We start from the raw sequence: 22245 nt of genomic DNA on the forward strand, positions 1-22245 counted from the left end.
GTGGTAAGTGATATGCGCTGGGATCACACACACAGCGGCTCAGTCCCAAATCACAGCTTGTGCACTTCACTCGCGTGCTCTGTGAGCTGCGCAGGGCCGGAGTGCGCACCCTCCAGAGGGCACTCGCTGTTCAGGGCGGAGTGATTTGGAGTGCAGGATGCCTGCGGAGCCGAGCATATCCACGTATTGGCGTTGCTGTGTGCACGGCTAACGGTTTTAGTGTAAACGCGAATCGTTTTAAGAACGTTAATCTGATGATCCGCTGATTCGACGTAATGTAAACGTAGCCTAAGTGCCTGTTCCTTTAAGTGATGCTTGCCTCAGCCCAGCATCTCTTTTTACACTGGCCAATCAGGTAGCACTTTCCTCATTAATATTAACTTGCAAAGGCACTTCTCAAGCTGCGAGCGGAGATACTCTGATGTGGGTGGTGTAATTCTCATGCGCTCCCCTTGACCTCGAAAGCGGAGCCAAATCTGAACAGCTTGTTAAAGTACATGTTTTCTGAAATGAGCAGCCCAATGGAAACTGACTTGGGTGTCGTCTTTCAGCGTTTGTGGGTCGACGGGCATGTCAGATACCCAAATGTATGTGTACAAGCACTGCAAGTGAGTTCATGTCACATTTTAAGCAAATAAAGTAATGAAGGTAATATCGGTGGTGTGGGAAAATAAATAAAATGGAATATTAATGTTGTGATTATTTGGCTGCATTTTCTATTAGTTGCTTATGAAAACCTACATTTAAAAAAAAAAAAGCACCATCCTTAAAAAGCACTACTTTTAAAGCTCATAGGCAACAGTTTTAATTTTATGCACATTTGAAACTTTATATGTTAAACCCTCTGTAATTTTCTTCTGGTCCCAATAAGTATTGTTAATGAGTAATAATTAAAATAAATTGGCGCGAATCACGGCGAATTTCTTTTCGGCTGTTTCCGTGACCACTCGGCGCGTGACGTCATTCAAGACAAACAAACCGCTTGAGTTGAGCCCACTTCCGTTTACTTGCATTGCCGTTCGGCTTGAGCGCAGACGTGCGTTCAGGAATTTCCAAAGGAAAACCCCATGCCTTATTGTGCAGTGAACTGTAACAACGGGACCGGTTCAGGAAGAAGTTTTTACTGTTTTCTGAGAGGAGACGAGGCGGAGAGAGTGGATTGTGTGCGTGAAACAAAATCAAGCAGTCAAAGAAGAAACGGAGCAGCAACACTCAGGCAAAAAGGAGAAGATTGGAGGTAAACATTTTTGCTTGCAATTTTTCAAGTCAAGAATCCTGAGGGATCCTGTACAATCATTGTGGAAACGAGACAAAGGGATATTTCCTCACTTAGAGTCGGCTATAAATAGTATAATGCCGCGGATGGCAGGCTAATATGGCCTACCGGCGCACTGTCCAGTAATCGTTCCCTATATCCACTAGGGAGGGCGGTTTAATTATTCTTCAGAAGGGCTCTTTAGTATTATGACGAAAGTAGGAATTTATCATAACTACCAGGATAAATCGTTTGGGTGCGAGTCTTGTTGAGGTCCGGCGTCACCGCGATCAGAGTCGGCCGAGTCGCTGTCCGATTCCGAGGCTGCACGGTCAAACCAGTGAGCCACATTCACCGATTGCTTCGCACCATTGTTCATGACTAATGTGCATTTATTTCAAGACCCGAGTATTTTGATCCTGTTGTTAAATACATAAATGAGAACAACAGAGCACCATAATATAATATCAACAAATAATAATATATTGGAAAACTTGGCAACTTGGTGTGTGAGTATTGAAAACCAAATCTACTTACTATCATGACTATAGCATCCAGAATATGTCCAACATGCTTTCTGTATTTAACCATTTATGAGAGAGAAAGCATGAGGAGCTTCATATTGACCAGGAATCAACTTGAAAATTAATTGCTCCACAAAAATCGTATCGCAGCCGAGGCCTACCCTGCTCCCACGTTTGCTTATAAGTCCTTTGTCGTTTCTCCTTCTCGTACGCTTTATCGGCGGCCTTTTTCTCCTCTTCAGACCGAGGTCGCTTTGTTCCCGTCTCTGGCGGTTTCTGTGCATCTTTCAGAAAATTCCACATCACAACGTAGCTTTGGCAACAACAAAAATGCGTGTTTAAATGGGCGATAATGTGGCCACATCTATCGAATTTGATAGTGATGTGGCAGCGGGGGCATGGCCAAGCGTCGGTCTACGACTGGAGGGCAGAGTCAGGGAAGGTAAGTGGTGGAATCATTGCACCTGATGGGGATTAACCTGTTTGTGTGTCTTCCCCAGTGACCGCGCCCTTTAAAAGGAGAGGAGAGCAGAGAAAGGGAGCTCTCCCCAACCAGAACATGCGTGTGTACGTGCGTGTGGCTGGGAAGTGATAAAAGGCTGAAAAGCTAGCAATAAATAGTTTGAGAACTCAGTTCTGGCCTTCTGTGCTCCACCCACCTGGTCCAGTACTACACGTGATTACCGCGATATTCAACGAGATGCGTTATATGCATGCACAGTAGTGAAAAAACCGACAGCCTGACTCATACACGATATGACTCGGAATTCTTCGGTATTTTCCGTCCTGCTGATAAACACATCGATTAACAGACATGGCAGACGCTTAATATGTGGCAGCTTTAGTTGACGGTGTGTCTGAATCTTTGCGCATATATATATATATATATATATATATATATATATATATATATATATATATATATATATATATATATATATAAAAAAAATTTTCTCAACTAGCCAGCCGGGCTGGCTAGTGACAGGAATTACCTGCCAAATGACTAAGTCACCTCGGGCGACTGGACCACCACGAATTTCGAGCCCTGGTTTCACCTCTCGATACTCAATTTGGAGAGTTCCTACTTCAAAATTGCTATCGCTTTCAGACATTTTACACAACCTCTCATGGCCAAAGTCCGTACACATGTGCTCAGTTCACAGGTAAACACAGAGCTGCTCCCGGTCTGTTTGGCTTAAATGACGTTACGACACCGCTCTCCTGGCAGTGAAAGTGTGCACAAGTGACATGTAAAGAAACCTTTGGAAATTAGGCAAACCAGTGTATTTTAACTGTTTTGTTCAATTTTAGGGTGCAAATTAGATACTAGGAAGATTGAACTTGCTTTTTGGGTTGTTCTTCCAGACAATAAAGTTGATTATTCTATGTTTCACCTCCAACCATTGCTTATGACCTTTAAGCCACTTCGGTGCAGTCCGACCAAATCCCAATGAGCCTGTTATTCATTGTGTACACACTACAGCTGGTGTAACACAAGTGTTGTAGAAAAACTCCTTAAACACACTGCCCAGTAATGCTATGAAGGACTCGGATTGTACCTCCTGGACACTAACCATCCATCCATTATCCGTAGCCGCTTTATCCTGTTCTACAGGGTCGCAGGCGAGCTGGAGCCTATCCCAGCTGACTACGGGCGAGAGGTGGGGTACACCCTGGACAAGTCGCCAGGTCATACATGTCAACCTTTGGTCAATCAAACCTGCATAACCAACCTCCAAAATCCGTATTTCCCTTATAAAATCCGTATAAGATGCAAATTAAAATAATTTACCTAAAATTTGATAATTAACAATGATATATCCAAGTTACTTTTTATTCAATATTAATAACAATAAACCTTCAGAATGAATACAAAGCTCCAATGTTTGACAAAAACACAAAGGGTTATTAGCGTAGTTACGAAGGAAATACTTCCCTGTTTGGAGACAGGTTTCATCGAGCGGCTATTATGCGCGAGACTTCATATTAGCCACAAAGTCAGGAAAATCTGTTCGTAAAATTACGTTATAATGACCAAATACAATGAAAAGTATTTTTTCCAGTCTCACCTGTGAAAGGTAATCCCATGTGATCTCGTTTGGATGGTAAACCTGTTGGTACAGTTAAACGCAGCACATGAATGAGGCATCTTTATTCTCAGAATCGCCACTTTGCCACATCCAATTTGGCGGCGAGGATGACGTATGATTCTACGCAGAAGGCGGCGTCTGTGTTTATGTCCATGACTTCCGGGTTGACGGTATTCTCGCAATGCGGTGTGCGCATGATCAAAAGTGGAACGAAGTCTCGCTACCACAAGATAACGCGTGATTTCATAAGACTCTTTACTGGCTGTCGTGGGAATTGATTATAGCTCTAAATAAATATTGAAGTTTTTTTAAAGAATCCGTATAACTTTATTTATACGCCCGTATACTACGTTTATTGAATCAAATCCGTATAAAATACAGACATTCTGTATAGGTTGACATGTATGCCAGGTCATCACAGGGCTGACAGAGACAAACAACCACACTCTCACTTCACACTCACACCTACGGTCAACTTAGTCACCAGTTAACCTAACCTTCATGTCTTTGGACTGTGGGGGAAACCGGAGCACCCGGAGGAAACCCATGCGGACACGGGGAGAACATGCAAACTCCACACAGAAAGGCCCTTGCCGGCCACAGGGCTCGAACCCGGACCTTCTTGCGTGAGGCGACAGCGCTAACCACTACACCACCGTGCTGCCTTGGAAGCGAACTACTTTGATGTAATTTCTCCTTTCTTTGTTTAGTTTTAATAACCTGCTTGTGGGCATCAAGTGAAAAGGTCCTTCAGCCCCAAAGTTCAGGAACCAAGTACATGCATAGACCTTTTTAAATCTAGAACCCCATCATGGGTTTGTTTCCTTTGTAAATGTGGAATTATGAATTGCGTCGTATTAAATTGATGAAACGTGTTCAGATGGTGTGTATCAGACTGCTGTCAGGTCTGTTAATGTCCGAATGCTTGCATGTCCTTGGATGTCTGCATGTTTGTAGGAGTTCACTTGATGTAAAGGGTATGCAGAGAATAGTTGTTATGGAGTTCGTCACACCCTGTGTCCAAAATCGCTCCCTACTCACTGTATAGAGCATTATATAGCGAGGATGCCATTTTGTAGTGCTGTCTGAAACCTTAGTGAGGATTTACACCCTATATAGTGCACTCAAAGTATCCCACAATGCATCACGAAAAGTAGTGTACAACCGATGGTCACAAACCAAAGCAATACATTTCATCATGCATTGTAGTCACGCTGAAAGAAATCAAATTAAGTCTCATTTGATTTAATAAAAAGCAGCAGCAAAGAAGAAAGTATTCAGCCTTGATTTTAAAAAAAAAAAAGCACATACTTTTTTTGTAAATGTAGATTTAAATGCATTTCCATCTTTCTTTTCCTCGGAGTGCCAGTTTTCCTTACGGCCACTTTATCTCGTAACGACAAAGTGATATTAAATACACACAATGTCGAAGATTTTATGAAACTGCCATACTTTTAAAATTTTCTTCTTTTCAGATTGGACTAGATATACATGGGGAAGTGGGGAATAATTTACGTTACCAAAGAGTTTTTGGGATTTTAATCCCAACCATATAGAGATCTTGCAGTCACGTGACCGGAAAGTACACAACCGCCATCGTGTCGGTCAAAAACACCGCTGAATACTGCTGCACTCGTGTACAAAATGGATCAATTTCAACCGACGGACTACACGGCTCATTTTTCTAATGAACAGATAACTAGATATATGTCTAAAATAAACAATCTACAGATTTGTGACCCTTATGGCTTTCCGGACGGAGTTTTCACGACCGGATTTTGAACTGCCAGCGGAATACCAGGACGTGTATGATTACCTCATCAACTTTCCCTCGCTGTTCAGTGGTGAAGCACTGCGTGCTTAGAAATCTCTGGACAGTTATCGCTACAGAAATTCAGGATTTGTCAGCGACTCAGATGTGGCATCTTGTAAGCAAGAAAATGATCCTCACTGGATGGGTAAGTTACTTAAGTATTGAGTATAGCACTGACCAGCCGATTATAGAATAAGGTAATTCCAAATCGTCCGTGTTGTTTACATGGATCTGGCGTTGGAGAGGTAGAGGCTTGGCAGTGGAGGCTTGAGTAGCTGTTTTCTGAGCTTAGTCAACAGGCCGGCTCTGCCTGTAGCCTCGCTTTTGCTTCGGCTCCCGGCGCCGCCTCCTTCGCTTTGCTTCCGATAACAATCCAGGGAGACCCCGCTGGTCTCGCAATCTGGTCTCGTCCGGAATGTTTTTTATTTTTTTATTTTTTTTCTTGTCCGGAATGTTGTGCATGCGATGGAAATCGCTACAAACCGTCATTTTCTGCTGGAAACCAATGTCCAGTAAGTCCATACGGTTGTAGTGGATATTGAAGTCCGGTACAGACGAACAACACGCAAAAATACACACAAAAAACATAAAAAACGTGCACAGGTAGGGAGAGCTTGTAGCCACAGCCGTTGTAGTAGAATTGTATATAGTAGGGTTTTCCAGAAGAAAAGATAGAAGTAAAAGCAGAAGTAGAAGGCGGAATATGGCGTTTGACTGACACGATGGCGTCTGTCACAATCTGGATCGGCTGTGACGTCACATGCAAGATCTCTATTGGTAACTTTTTGTTTTATGGACTGCATGTGCATGTCCTGGGTAGCATGGTAGTATAGTGGTTGGCACTGTCACCTTACAGCAAGAAGGTCCTGGGTTCGAGCCCAGCGGCCGACGAGGGCCTTTCTGTGCGGAGTTTGCATGTTCTCCCCATGTCCGCGTGGGTTTCCTCCGGGTGCTCCGGTTTCCCCCACAGTCCAAAGACATGCAGGTTAGGTTAACTGGTGACTCTGAATTGACTGTAGGTGTGAGTGTGAATGGTTTTGTCTCTGTGTGTCAAGGCTGTGATGAGCTGGTGGCTTGCTCGCAACCATGCACAGGATAAGCAGTTATGGATAATGGATGGATGGATGGATGGATGGATTAAAATGTCCCAGTAGAAGAGGTTTTGCATCTTTTCTTCAAGATAGAATGAAGCACTCATTGAAGTGTCTATCATCTCCTGCTGAAGCCAAGTATTGTCTGAGGTTTAAAACGCAGAACAAAAGTATAGCTGACATTTAAGCAGAAAATGTAGATGACGCTTGTCAGGGAAGCAACAGGGGATTTGATCTTATTGTTTCCTCGTGGGTTTATCTTAATTAAAAAAAAAAAGCAGGGGTGTGTGTGCATATACTGAATACTCGTGCTCTACCACAAGTAACTTGAGCTTTTGAAATGTGTGTTTGTAAAGTGAGGGGGAAATATTACAAGATCGTATGACCGTTATTGTGTCTCACAATGGATTTGGTCTACATGGGCTCCAGTCCCCCATGTAGCTGGTTCTCTACCCCATGACCTCCCTACAGTCCCCAGAGAGAATGCAATCAGTCTCGCAGTATCGCACTCCCTATTTTTGGAACCTTATCTTCTGTTATTTTAGGTACATTTCAGCCATACGTCAGAGTCTATGAGCACAGCGCTGCTGGATTTAATATCTCTCTCTCTCTCTCTCTCTCTCTCTCTCTCTCTCTCTCTCTCTCTCTCTCCCCCCCTTCCTCAGCAAGCTCTAGCACTCTCCAGAGGAAACCATGTACTCTGCGAGGGTTCTGTTTTATAGATTTGTTTGGAAGAATTGCTGTGTGATGCAAAGCCACAAATTCTTTTCTCTTCATTGATCATCCCCTGGGACTGAGCTCTTCACCATGTGTTTCTGAGCTCAGTGCCCGCTTGATGTTCCACTTGAGTACACAATGGTCCACAGAGGTTTCATCACCTGGAGCAGAAAAGGGTGTTTGTTTTGGTTTTTTTGGATTAAGACTCTGAGATGTTTTGTGGTCTAATGGGCAAATATTGAAAATTTTGTTGTCCATGTAGCTGCCTTTTGGTTTAATTCAAGTTTGCAACGTCACGTACAGATGTGTGTCATGGAAAGTTTTTCCGCTATTATTGCTACTACTTTTCATCCAGTGAAAAGTGAGGGTTAGTATAAGTTCTGATAATATTTAAGGAACCTGAGCAAATCATGTAATTATTTGGATGCAAGTAGCTAACGATTTTTTTCCTCCTGATCTTCCCTCACGGCAGGCGTATGAACTCTCCACACTAACGGGCACTCAGGTGCTGCTTCTAGTGGCAAGTGAAACGGGCCACGTGTACACATTTGCCACGCGCAAGCTCCAGCCCATGATTACCAGTGAGACGGGTAAGGCTCTGATCCAAACGTGCCTGAACTCTCCAGACTCGCCGCCGCGCTCGGACCCATCCACAGACCAGCGCATGAGTGCCACAGGCTTTGAGGAGACTGACCTCACCTACCAAGTGTCGGAATCGGAGAGCCTCGGAGAAACCAAGGTGAGCCTCGGTATTGTTTTTAAACTGTTCTGAGAAGTTTTTGGTTTTGGGGGTAATTTAAAAAAAAAAAACTTTTGGTTTTAATTATTTAATCTTTTAATAATTAACATGGTGTTCAAAGGTCTAGGATGTAATGAAACTCTGAGCTGGCTTTTGGTTTGTTTAATCTTCTTTCATCAACATGTAGTTAACGGTTTCTTATATGACCCATAACGTCCCCTGCTGACAGTGGGAATTACCCAACGCTTCCTGTTTCTCTCGAGACGAGTGCAGCAGTGCTTTAGTGCTTCAGTCTGTCCAGCTTTCTCACTTTGCTCAAACAGATCAGCTTTCATGCCAATACCAAGTGCCATAGCGCTCCTCATGTAGTGTACCATCTAGTCAAAAACGGTCTTTACTGTAGCTATGCATACTTAAAAAAGCCAGCCGATATATTTGATGTACCATGAAAAATAATATTCCATGCCGCTAGCATGGTATTGAATGAATCAAAGACAAGTTCAATACCAGGCTAGCTGAATGGAATATATCTGATGTACCATGAAGAAAAGCCAGCCAATATGATCTCTCTCTCTTCTTTTGGGTGTTCAACACGTCTTTATCTTTCAGAGTTCTCTCAAAATCTTCCATATTTAATGAAGCAAACCTGCCGGCATGTTTGTTTGCAGATTCAGTCGCTCACTAGCGCGGAAGTGTTGCATCTCTGACGTGTGACATGTCTTGACAGCCATGCAGTATCGTAAACCATATTCAAACACTCCTTCTCCATTGGGCAGAGTGACGTAATGCACCTAGGATAAGCGATGTGCTAACAATATTGCATGCTATCGAACCAAATGAATGAAACCTGCTGGACGGGAACAGAACACGTTTTTATCCCATTGAAAGTGTCCTGTATGTATAATAATTTTTCATATTGCTTTCTGGAACTTTGAGTCCAACAATTGTTGAATCCAATATCGAAGTATTGGAGACCTTGTTAATATGATGTTGACGGTCCCTGCAACATGAGTGGGGGGGGAGCTCTTGCTCTTGGATTCTTTCTTTTCCCCAGAGCTAACTGTGAAATGACTGACCGACCGACTGACCCCCCCCCCCCCCCCCCCCCCCTTCTGTTAAGCGCAATTATTAAGTGTCTTCCTGTAACAGGAAATGGATAAGGCACTGGCCTTCTAAGCCAGGGATTGTGGGTTCATGTCCCATTTGGGGTGGCACAGTCGTGTCATGATTAGCACGGTCTCTTCACAGCAAGAAGGTTCTGGGTTCGAGTCCAGCTGCCATCAGAGGCCTTTCTGGGTGGAGTTTGCATGGTCTACGTGGGTTTCCTCCGGGTGCTCTGGTTTCCCCCGCAGTCCAAAGACATGTGGTTAGGTTAACACAGGGCAGCCATGGCTTGAGGTTGGGCTGAAGTGCCCTTGAGTGAGGCACTTAACCCACAACTGCTCCCGGGGTGCTGTAGCATAGCGGTGTGTGCGCTCATTGCTCACGTCTGTGCATTCACTGCTTCAGAAGGGTTAAATTTCACTGTGTGCTCAAGTCTGTGCTTGGATGTCTGTGTGATGAACAAGGGCTTGAAGCCAAGCCAAGAAAGCACCAAACAATTGCAGACTTCAGACAGGAATAACGAAAATACGGCTCCACCCGTGAAACTAAACACTGGAATGGCTGAACATCTCTCAAATAATTCAATATCGGGTATATTTTAATCTGTTTCAGTGTGGAGATTTTCTTTACGACCAAGTGAGAATTGCGGCTTGTGAGGTCGTTTGAGCTTCAGCCGAAGGTTTATCTTAAGTGAGTGTGGGTTTTTGTGTTGCCTGGGATTTGGCTTAAGGGCTTGATGGATGATTTTGGAGGTTCTGGTAAGGGAGGCCGTTCCTACATCAAGCTCCGACTCCAGTGCTTGCAGCTGGGTTTTGTTTCCTTTGTCTAAGATGAGTCCCCAAACCACACCACCACCAAGTGACCTGGTGAGTCTCCTGTTTGCTTTGAGGGATGTGAATCCTCCGAGTGAACTCCCTCAACCTGGTCCAAGATGTTCTGTGTAAAGCATTAGTCACTGCCCCAATGCACAGTTCAAATGCGCCAGAGTCTGCTGGAGTTTCATCTGCCCACACTCATCAAAGTATTCACTACTGATTTTTGTTTGATCCTCAGTTTTCCTACCACTTTATGCTTGGTAGGGATTCAAAATGTCTCTCCTTTTCATGCGCATGCGTCCCAGGCGATATTTGATCTCGGACCTTAAACGAATTACCAAATGTTGAACTTCTCCTGACCTCTATTGCTTGCGGTTTCGTGGACTTGTTTCGTTTCATTTCATAAGTTTTTAATCAGCTTTCATTGATAATGGAAGCATTAGGAGCTTAAATATCACATCAGTAGGAGCATCACAGGTCTGGGCTTATATGCCTGGTTTTGTAGATCACAACTTCTTAATCTACGCTCCTTTTGGGATCAGTATCAATTTAAATATGGTTGTGATCAAGAGTTCAAGCATGGGTAGTCTGTGTTTTATTTATTTATTTATTTTTGGTCATAGGGCGGCACGGTGGTGTAGTGGTTAGCGCTGTCGCCTCACAGCAAGAAGGTCCTGGGTTCGAGCCCCGTGGCCGGCGAGGGCCTTTCTGTGTAGAGTTTGCATGTTCTCCCCGTGTCCGCGTGGGTTTCCTCCGGGTGCTCCGGTTTCCCCCCACAGTCCAAAGACATGCAGGTTAGGTTAACTGGTGGCTCTAAGTTGACCGTAGGTGTGAATGTGAGTGTGAATGGTTGTCTGTGTCTATGTGTCAGCCCTGTGATGACCTGGCGACTTGTCCAGGGTGTACCCCGCCTTTCGCCCGTAGTCAGCTGGGATAGGCTCCAGCTCGCCTGCGACCCTGTAGGACAGGATAAAGCGGCTACAGATAATGAGATGAGATTTTTGGTCATGCGTTTGTAGTGTGCCCCCCCCAAAGTCTTGAATTAAAATGCGCCACCACTTGACTATCGCAAATGAACCAAATAAATTTTTCTCAACTAATAGCGAACCTGTTCTGAATGCCTTGCATTTTTCACCCAAACAAATCAACCTTGCGCTGCAAATGCATCGGTTACGCAAAGTAATTGAATTCCGAAATGAACCGGTTGTATGCCTCGGAGCTCCAGTAGCACCTTACTCACACTAACCTTATTCTCCACCATACACTTGACTAATTGACGTGTCGCTTTGAAGCGGGTTCCGGTTTATCCGCTGGATTTTGCTGGTGATGTTTCTCAGGAGTTCGTCGATGCCGCATGTAACGGGTTTTTCAGTCCCCTCAGCTCAGACACACTTAAGCGCACTTCTCTCATTGATAAAAACTTGATTCTGCCTCCATGTCCTTATATGGTATGGTTTCCCTGCTCGCTCTCTTGGCCAGGGCCCCTCGCATTCCTTATAGGCTGCAGCTGTCTTGAGTCCACTGTTTTCTTTTCTGTCTCTTTAAAAAAAAAAAAAAGTATAGCAAAATGATTACAGGGATGTATATTTTAAATTTACCACACTGCAGTGGTAGTGTTAATACAGGGGTGTTTTTTAATAAACGCGGAGGCACCATCTATAGTTGTAGCCATGATGTGTTTATAGAGTCCCACAGTGAGTGCGTTCTGCTTGGAGATGGTGGTGTCTGGTGTTCTTTACTCTTAGCTTGTGACCTGAGCAGTTAGTAATGGTGTGTGCAAGACCTGCTTTCCAGTCATGACACTCAAATTAGTAAGAAGCTTCTGAAATCTTGGTATGTAACTCGAATGTCCTGTTTACAAAGTGAGCACCTTTCTAGTGCTTGAAAGAGCAAGGTCGAGAGGAAAAGGATTGCTCAGGGCCAGAGGATGTTTGGTGCTAGAGATTTCAGGAGGTTCCCGGTCTTGTGGAACTTGGCCCCATGTTAAACTGGGACCACGAAGACGACTTCTGGCTGGCATTCAAGTATGCCAAAATGATAGCTTTATTTAAAATAAATCTGAGCATGACTCTGAACCATCAAAATGGATCATGTTGTCGTTTGAAACCTTTAAGTCGGTTCATTTTAAAGCCAGATCAAGACATGCTGTTTGGAGACACCATGGTCTTTTTGTGTTTAAAAAAATGCCATTAAGGCTTGGCTCCTGTCACGAGTGGAACGGAGACCTTCTAGCATCAGGGTTGCAAATATTGTCATGCGAGAGGCTCTGTTTCAAATCATTCCTGATTTAAAGACGACTTCTTCTTGGTGCTCTGCTTGGAGAGGCAGCCAGCAGGCCCCCCCCCCTTCCCCGAGCCTCAGAAACGGCAGCATTCCCGTCGTTCACATCTCCTGTGGATCACCTGACGTGAACCGTCATAAACCTGTCCGCTAGACTCCGCGTCGAGCATCTGTCCTCCGAAAGCCAAGCCTTTCAAATGCCACATCAGCTCTTATTTTATGTCCAAACTATAACACTGACATTTTGATGTTGTAGTAGTAGTAGTACTACTACTACTTCTCCCTTGTTTGAACTGTAAACTCTTGAATCTGAAAGACTGAAGCTGTAATGATGCCTTGGAGCAGTTTGTATTTACTCCACCGCTCATTAGTCAAGTTTCATCCTTCTTGATCACGGCAATTACTAAACTTGGTTCTGACCCTGACAGCCTTTACTCTGTCCTTGTCTAGCTGCTTCAGCCTGCACCATGCTGTTGGCCATTACTAGGCCAAGATTCATCAGAAACTGTGGCCATTTTATCCCAGGTTGTATCGTTCCTAACCTTGCCAGGCTCGACCTTGGGCCAGAAATGGAACTGTAAATGGTGTAAATTGGCAGTCAGTTCACCAAGCAGCCTGCACTTTGTGTTTTCTTCCAGACTTAAAGGTGGGTGGTGGACTGGTTTTGCTCATTATTGATGCTCAACAGCTACAGCAAGAAAAATGCTCCTAATTGGTGTCAGCAATGGACATTAGTTAGCTACATTTAGAAGTATTGCCCTTAACTGGAAACTTTATTGAGCTGACATTTTTATTAGCTCTCTTAAACTCGATGGTAATCATCTAATTGCATTCTTAAACACTTCACACACTCGAAGAACGTATTTAGGTGTCTGTTTGTAAAGATTTCCTCTAAAAAGGACAGACCTGTATTTGCTCCGTTTGGCTCGCTCGGCAGTGCCGTTTACTAATCGCTGAATAGATGAACTCGAATCGTCTTCCTTTCACTCTAATGCATCTTAACGTCTCTCCACCTTCGGCTCGTTCTTCTATACTGTGCATGTTAAGGTGTTTTTTAAATTCATCCTTTTGAGTTTGTCTTGCGACCTGGCGACTTGTCCAGGGTGTACCCCGCCTTTCACCCATAGTCAGCTGGGATAGGCTCCAGCTTGCCTGCGACCCTGTAGAAGGATAAAGCGGCTAGAGATAATGAGATGAGTTTGTCTTGCTTCAACTCTTTCAGAACGGTGTGAATGAGCGTGAGGTGTGCTCAGAAAAGACAGGGCTCGTGGTTGTGTAGTGATGCAGCCCCAGGGATGGTGAGAAATGGAGGAGGAAGAGCACAAATGACAAGCAGCACGGATAATGGGAAGTCGGTTTAGTGTTGTATGCAGCCTTATCACGACGCTGGGCGTTTTAAAGTGTCTCGCAGAGGGAGAGTGGCTCAGACGCTCTGAGACAGCGAGGTGGTGAGTGACATTTACAGCAACAGGGTTGATGTTGAGCAGTGTGTTAATGTGCCGCTTGGAGGAGGAGTCACTCCGGCCTTATGTTGCACCGAACACAGCACAGGTCCCCACTGATTGGCTGCACCTCTGCTACTTGGGCTGCTTTGCCTTTTTTAGCAGTCCCAAATGGAGCCGTGAATTCCGGATCCTTGGCAGGGTGACAGGCAGGAGATGGGAGCCAGCGAGTGGGAGCTCTGGAGGAGGAGGAGAGAGGCTGCTCACGTAGCTCTGTCTCTGCTGTACAGCCAGTGCATGCATTTTCATAAAGAACAGTTGGTTCATACTTCTAAATTTACATCTTCAGTGAATCCAGTCGAATTGATGATCTAAGGAGACTGGAGTTATCGGTCCGTGATTAGGATCGACCTGCAGAGGCAAGACTCTTGCCCCTTTTCCACCAAATCAGTTCCAGGGCTGGTTCGGGGCCAGTGCTGGTTCACAACTAGTTTTACTTGCAAGCCAGCTGAGAACCAGTTTGCTTTTCCATAGCTCACGGTGCTAAGGGAAGATGTGTCATTACGTCGCTGTATACGTCAGTTACGTCGCTACGTTTGCATAAACCTTGGCGCGAATATCGAAGCAAAAACAACACAGAAGAAACAGCAGCAATAATAATAATAATAATAATGGATGACTTCGTGTTTGTACAGCTTCTGCTTCTCGTCGCTTAAAAATGGCGATCTTTCGCGGTCTTGTTATTGTTGTTGGTCTTAACGTCTCTGACCCCCCCCGGCTGACGTAAGCGGTTCTTTCCTCTGGCCCAGCAGAGAGTTGGTGCTAGCCTGGAACCGGTTTTTCTGGCCCCAGAGCCAGTTCTTTGTCAGTGGAAACGGAAAACCCGGTTCCAAACTAAGCACTGGCCCTGGAACTGCTTTGGTGGAAAAGGGGCGTATGAAATCTGAGTGGTGGTGTTAATGGTTGCTCTTTGCCATCACTCTTGTAATGAGTTGTTGCATAGATGGCTTGTATACCGAGCTGTGGATGAACTTGCAGCAGTGCAGCGCAGGGCTTATGCCATTCTGTGCCCATGTGATGTGGCTGGAGATATGCGAGTCAGTCTCATCGCTGACCTTAATGCATCTCGCAGGAGCTGTAGATTCAAAGGCACACGTCGTCTCTGGTCGTTAGTTTGCGGTTCCTGAACTGAATGCAACCAGTGCTTTGATACAAATCACCTTTTGTCTGAGTGTTCCTTTTTTTTTTTTTTTTTTTTTGGCTGAATCAACTACTTTGGTCATTAGTGTCACTTCGTTATTGGACATGCTCTAGATTCACAGTGGCTGTGTTTAAAGGCACAGTTTCTGTTTCCTGAGAGATCAGCTTAGTGCGGAGGAAGAGCTGTGGGTGTTTTGTTACATGGACAAAAACCGTATGAAGATGCTATCTGTTGGTCTTTATTGCCCTCTGCCAGCCCGCTCGCTCGCTCTCCCAACCCTCCCTCTAACTTTTTATATATATATATATAAAGCCTGGGAATGGGGACTGGGGGAGATGCAGTTATTACATGTTGGAAATTGTTAAAAAGAAATACTTGAGATTTTATGGGTGATGTGTAGGAATGTGTGTTAAGGCAGAACCTCCATTTACTGCATGTGGCATATAATAAACCATCACAGACGCACTTTTTTTTTTTGGTTGACGTTTTCACTGTACTGAGAAGGGCACGCTTGCACACCCAAAACACACTAGGGGCAGTTGAACTCTAAGAAACGTTCTAATACAGGACTAGATAAAGTGGATTTTAAAACCACAGCCATCGCACTGTACCAGTAAAGCTCTTAGGATGTGACAGACATGAGAGAATGCCTTAACGACTTTCCAACACGAGGGCAATAGATTGAGAACACAATTTCAGTTACTTGCACTAGAATCTGTAGAATCATTCAGTCAGCTTTTTTTGGTCAAGAGATCGGCAAATTTTTCTCTCTGGAAAACGTAGTCCCATCTCTGAAGGAATAAATATATACATGTATAAAATATAACTTCTGTACCGTTTTCAGTGGTTTTTTTTGCAGAAAAGTAAAAGAAGGTGGAAAGCCACTGGGGTATTAATCTGACAGACCTCCCCTTTTAAGAAAGTCTGAACCCACCACAGCTTGACCTTCTCCATCCCCCAAAATGCATCTGTCCTCAGGACCGGGCCATTCAGACCGCTGTTCCTGACCATTTGTTGCTGTGTGGGGATTTGTGTAGTCAGCCATGTTCTTGGCATGGGTCTGTGTCTGATGCTTGTGTGTTGCTCACAGTCCCAGCTTGTTTCTTGGATAATGGGCCATAATGGCTGCCAGACAGGATGTACATGTTTTGGGTCATTTTCCATTTCAGTAGGTACCACGGTGTGTAGTTTTTGATCGGGGTGTCTGAAGGGTTAAAAGCTCTCCATGCGAGCTCGTATTTCCTGGCAGTTGTCGGGACCCTCAGCTGTTCACACGCTCACCCTTTGTCGGTCATTTACCATTTCCCCTCCCTCCTTTGCTATGCCACTATGTCTTCTTCACAGCCTGACCTGTAAGATCATGTGACCAGCCGCCCTGTCCACGTGTCATATGTCTGTCACACGCTCTTTATACAGGCACTCAGGTGCATGTCTACGGAGTATTGCTCTTGTATGCTTAGTTTCTCTGAGCGCCTCCATTTTCGACTTTTGAAATTGCTTACTGCAAATGGCCAAGATGGGATTTTCATAACTCATGATGATTTGCTGATGAAACTAAATAACGGCAGAACATGACATTTTTCTAAAGAAGCCTATGGAAAAACTCCTGTTCGGAGTTCTTCAAAACTATATAAATAATAAACTAGCAATGAAAATGAAACCCTTATTTAGTAATTGCCAAGTTCATTAGCTTGACCACTGGGGAAATAAACGCTAAACCTAACGATGTGAGCTTAAAAAGTGGTAGTTAATGTAATCAAGTGTGATGAGCTAAATGGCTAGTTAAGTGGCGGGCAGCCATGGCCAAAAGGTTAGAGAAACAGTGTTCAGCTCAAAGGGTCACTGGTTTGATTCCCTGGACCAGCAGGAACATCTGTGACGGAAGTGCCCTTGAGCAAGGCACCGAACCTCCAACTGCTCCCGTGTGTGCGCGTGCTGCTTGTTGTACGTCGCTCTAGAGAAGAGCCTCTGCTAAATGCCTGTAATGTAAGTGTATTAATATTAAGGGGATTCAAGCAAGGATATGAATTTCATCGGAAAGGAAGACTTGACCATAGTGTGGCCATATATTCTTTACCTATAAAAAATAAAATTAATTTTTCTTTCTCTGGGTGTTTTTTGCAATTCCCATCCGTGAGCTAGTTCATCCCGATCATACAACAGCTGTCAAAGTCCAAGACCTACTAAACCAGCCATGTTTTTGAACAACTACTCATGCTGTTACAGCACAGCTGAACACACTTGGAGGAAAGTACCAACTGCCCTCTTCCACATACATAAGCTTGTTCATGATTTGGGTAGTGGAAATCTGATGAAGACTGAATATTAGGGCTGTAACGATACACCCAGCTCACGATTCGATTCGTATCGCGATTTTTGACCCACGATTCGATACGCCCACGATTTTTTAAAAAAATTTTTAAAGTAGTAAATTTGACTTATTAACATTTACTTCCTTACATTAACTATTTAATAACAAATAATTCAGACCACTGCAGAGAATATGTATGCAAAAATGAACAAATGTATATCCAAAGATTTGTTTTATTTCTCAAAATAATACCGTTGAGCCGGAAGCTGTTTTTTTTTTCAGTTCTGAAAGTCATTTTTCCAAATCGTGTAAATCCGTTAAGATTTTTTTTTTTTTTGGGGGGGTGGCTCTCTCGCTGTCTCACTCTCATAGGGCCAATGATTTTCTGTGATCGCGGAAAACAGATGGAAATTACGGAATTTTTATGGTGAAACATTGCTCGCGTGTCAAAATGTAACTGCCGCAGAAGGCTTCCGCCCAAGCAGACATGCCTTCAGTGTTGCCAGATTTTGCTAACGTTTTCCACCCCAAAATATGTTCAAAACCAGCCAAAAAGCACCTAAACCTGCCCAATCTGGCAACACTGCATGCCTTTCCGGTCAAGTGATTGTGATTGGCTTGTGGCACACCTAGCCAGCCAATGAGCTGCTTGTTTACAGATTCGCTCCCCGCGTCACAACCAGAATGGCGACCGCTTAAAAGAAATGAATGCTCTGCCAGTGGCGAGTGTGGACATTGCGTGATTCGCAGAAGATTGTCGCAGGTCGGCGAAAAAACGACTTACTAATAGATATTAAAAAAATAAAAGTAATTTAAGTAAGTTTAAAATGTAATTTAAATAAAAAGTAAAGTATTCATAAATTGAAGTTTGGAAGCGCCTCTGTTTTTGGGCTGAGGAGAAGTTTGAAAGGGTGTACCGCGATTCTGCCTTGTATCGCGATACGGATCGTGGCTCTGCGTATCGCGATTTCGATTTCGATACGCATATCGTTACAGCCCTACTGAATATACCATCGCTCCCACCCAGAGAACATGGCTGTTTTTTTTTTTTTTTTTTTGTTTCCTCCCTCTCTTGTACCCCCTTAATATGAACCAGATGCTGGTTCAACTTGCGAACCTTCTAAGAGCCAGTTTGCACTTCCACAGGCTAGGGAGCTACTACAGAGCGACATCATTAAGTCACCGGATACATCCCCGCTTTCCCTGCACCGCTAGGGCTAAGCACCCCAATAATGGCAGACTGTTGGGGTGGGTTTATTTTCTTTTCTTTCCCATTCTACTCTTATTTGGAGTAGTCAGATTAGAGCCTACACCAGTGGGTCGGGTTCCCTTTTATTAAATGGTGTTAACAATTTTACCTGGTCTTGTTGGTTGTCACAATCCCACCCCTAGCTCTTGACACAAGCAGTTCTTGGTTCGAGACCAGCTACGAGTTGGTGCTGTTCTGGAACCAGTTTTCCTGGCCGAGGGGCCAGTTCATTGACTGTCAAAACATGAAGAACTGGTCTGAGAGTGGTCATCGGCTCCGAAACTGCCTTGGTGGAAAAGGGGTACTGGACTCGCAGCCATGTGTGGCTGTGGCATTGTCCGGATTTGAACTCAAGATCTCAGCAGGACAAGTCCTTTTTGGTTTCTATGTTTTCTCATATTGTATTTGTGACTGCTTAAAAAAAAAAAGTTGGTGCTTTAGGCATTTTGAACAGCAGTATTTTCTCCTCACGCTACGTTTGAAAGTATTTGAGACGGGTGCAAATAGTAATAACTACAATACTTTCAGAAAGTGAACCGGCGTGCCACCCACTCAGCTTATGTCAAGTTTGAGCTCTAGAATTCCATTTACATAACCACTGACGTTTCGCCGTCCATTTGGTCATCTCCTGTAACACTAAACTCTTTTTAATCGTGCAGTTTTATACGTTCATAATTGGCAATTTAATCCAGGTCTTATCTGTAGTCAGTTCTTGTCCAGTAATATTTTAAATGGTAGACTTTTATTTTAAAAAAAAAATTGTTACTCATCTCATTGAATCTTGAGTCATACAGGCAGTCATTGATAATTGACACCTTTTTATGAACAGTTAACACGTGAATATATTGATTAGTGGCCAAGGCTTCATACTAACTGCATACTACTGTCGGATGTGTCCGAGCCCAGCCGTGTTTGAACAGCACATCTGAACTTTGGACCTCCTGGCCGCTGTCCCCATTGGTTTGCACATAAATAAATAAATAAACTGATTCATGAAATTAAGTAGGTCTGTATGGTTAACTCCTCCTGTCCATACAGGCTGACATGTTGCTCTTGCTGGGTGGTTCTTGAGTTTTAAACACCGCATGTAAAACCGAACCTGTTCTAGCCATTATAAAACGTGTTCAGATATTGTCAAGATTAATGAATAAATCATTGCGGCTTGCTTGCTTTGGTGGCTTTCCTGGAAACCGATCGAGTGTGTCCTTATTACTCACTGTCATGTTTTAAACAGCACCCCTGTGAGAGCAGATCTGACTCTGCGATGGCGTCACATTTCCTGTGGAAGATGAAAAGCTTTGATGGAAGTAGATCACGATTAAAAAATGATTTTTAGTTTATACTGCTTCTGAGAAACTTGGCCATCAGCATATTGGGGCATATTTTTATTTTCAGATTTATTATTATTATTATTATTCCCCCCCCCCCCCCCCCAAAAAAAAAAGCCAACAAAGATACTATGCTGTATGAACTGTGTAATTATAAAGTTTTCAAAAATAAAAATTTCCCCCAAATTTTATAATCATGTGGTTCATACAGCATAGAAGCTTTTTTTGGCCTTTTTTTTTTTTTTTTATTAAAAAAAAACCCTTCAAACTAAATGAAGTAAAGCTAGGCTAGTCAGTAGGGCCATTATCTACCACGTGTTCCCTTGCTGGAGCTGTTCGGTTATAGCACGATTAGTCCTGGGGATGCCTGAGCAGGGTTTTTTTTTTTTTTTTTTTTTTTTTTTTCCCCCCCCAGATTGACGACCTTGTTCTTTATGAACCGTCTCAGTAAACTTGTGATGAGCAGAGTTGAAACCTTGTCGAATGTTTCTCTGCATGTTGCTTTAAATGAAATTAAGTCCGTGAAAGAATGTTCAAGCCCCACTTAATCATTCATGCTGATGTAATTTTTAATATTTTTGATTTTTAATATTCTAATCAAAATATCCTCGGTAGAGGTTATGTAACTTTTGTTCTTCTATCCGTTGCATTTATGGCTTTTTTTTTTTTCATCTGATTATGAAATTCTCCTTTGCCGCAGACAAGTACTGGTAAGATTGGGGTTATTTTGAGATTAGCGTACAAGATCCTTTGTAGAAAATAATTCAGTTGACTAAACTTTTTATTACTGAGTCATGAGGGTGTAGAAATGCTAATACGAAAATAGTAATTGAGTCAGATCTATTTGTTCGGATTTGGTGGCCACCATGGATATGTAATGCATCATCCAGCAACTTTCGGAAGTCCAATTTGTCTTAGAGCTGATGGATTGTGTAACAGAATGCACCTAAAACACAGATCATGTGATATTTTTTATTATTATTTTTTTTAATCTATCTCATCTCATCTCATTATCTGTAGCTGCTTTATCCTGTTCTACAGGGTCGCAGGCAAGCTGGAGCCTATCCCAGCTGACTACGGGCGAAAGGCGGGGTACACCCTGGACAAGTCGCCAGGTCATCACAGGGCTGACACATAGACACAGACAACCATTCACACTCACATTCACACCTACGGTCAATTTAGAGTCACCAGTTAACCTAACCTGCATGTCTTTGGACTGTGGGGGAAACCGGAGCACCCGGAGGAAACCCACGCGGACACGGGGAGAACATGCAAACTCCGCACAGAAAGGCCCTCGCCGGCCCCGGGGCTCGAACCCAGGACCTTCTTGCTGTGAGGTGATAGCGCTAACCACTTTTTTTTTTTTTTTTAAGACCGGTACCTAGGGAAAGTAGCTAAGCCAGTGATATTGCATCTTTTCCAAATTAGCATCTCAAGTGTCTGGTGGGGGGGGGGTTAAGATTTATTTTTGGTTGTATTTTATGGTGAAAGGGCAATATTTATTTATTTATTTATTTATTTATATATATATATATATATATATATATATATATATATATATATATATATATATATATATATATATATATATATAAATCCTAGTTACAAGTGATGGTAAACCTATCTGGAGCAAGTCAGCAGTGAGGGTCCCCCCGCTGATTGATTACAAAGCTTCTTTATTGAGCCATCAGCTCAGACATGCCGAACATCAGCAGCTGTTTTTATTATGCTATGATTTTGTATCTGTCAGTTGTATAATTTGATTCGGCTGTGCAAGGATGGCAGCGTACAGAGTCCTGTGGAGGCGAACCGATCTTTCTAGCCAAGAGAGGAAGAAATGGAAGATTTGAATTCGGTGTGTACCTGCATTGCCTGCCTGCTTTCGTCTGTCTGTCTGTCGCTGCATTTTTGACTGACTGCAACAAGTGAGCGTAGAAGGCTTTTGAGGACGAGTATGTCGCATGTCTGGCTCCTGAATGTGACTCAGGGTGTGGAAGAGAGAGAGCGTTTTTAGTCCAAGTGAGTGCTCCTCAGATCAGAAAGCCGTGGGAAGGTACAGCGTGTCCTCACCCTCCTCCTTAGTTGGCTGCAGATGTGTTGCGTCATGATCTTTTTCGTTACAGATAATAGAATGGCGTGGTGTAGGGGTAATTTATTTTGAAAGCATATAGCGAGTAAGATGTGTTTTTTTTGTTCTGAGCACGTTTCATTTAAAAGTGGTTTGTATGGAAAGGCTGCCAGTAACCGGTTGCTATGGTAACCAGCAACGGTATAAGGCGGGCA

The 22245-nt window shown here is 43.6% G+C and overlaps 1 protein-coding gene across 3 annotated transcripts in view; it reads left to right on the forward strand.

Moving 5' to 3' along the window:
• The window catches only part of srfb (serum response factor b), a 75980-nt gene that overhangs the window by 23987 nt on the left and 29748 nt on the right, over window positions 1-22245 (forward strand). For all 3 annotated transcript variants that reach the window (XM_060926219.1, XM_060926220.1, XM_060926218.1), the window contains exon 2: window positions 7963-8229. In XM_060926219.1, coding sequence (XP_060782202.1) covers window positions 7963-8229 — 267 coding nt within the window. The remainder of the gene's footprint in view (window positions 1-7962; window positions 8230-22245) is intronic.

Source organism: Neoarius graeffei, chromosome 7 (assembly GCF_027579695.1).
Source record: "Neoarius graeffei isolate fNeoGra1 chromosome 7, fNeoGra1.pri, whole genome shotgun sequence".
In the NCBI taxonomy this organism is placed as follows: domain Eukaryota; kingdom Metazoa; phylum Chordata; class Actinopteri; order Siluriformes; family Ariidae; genus Neoarius; species Neoarius graeffei.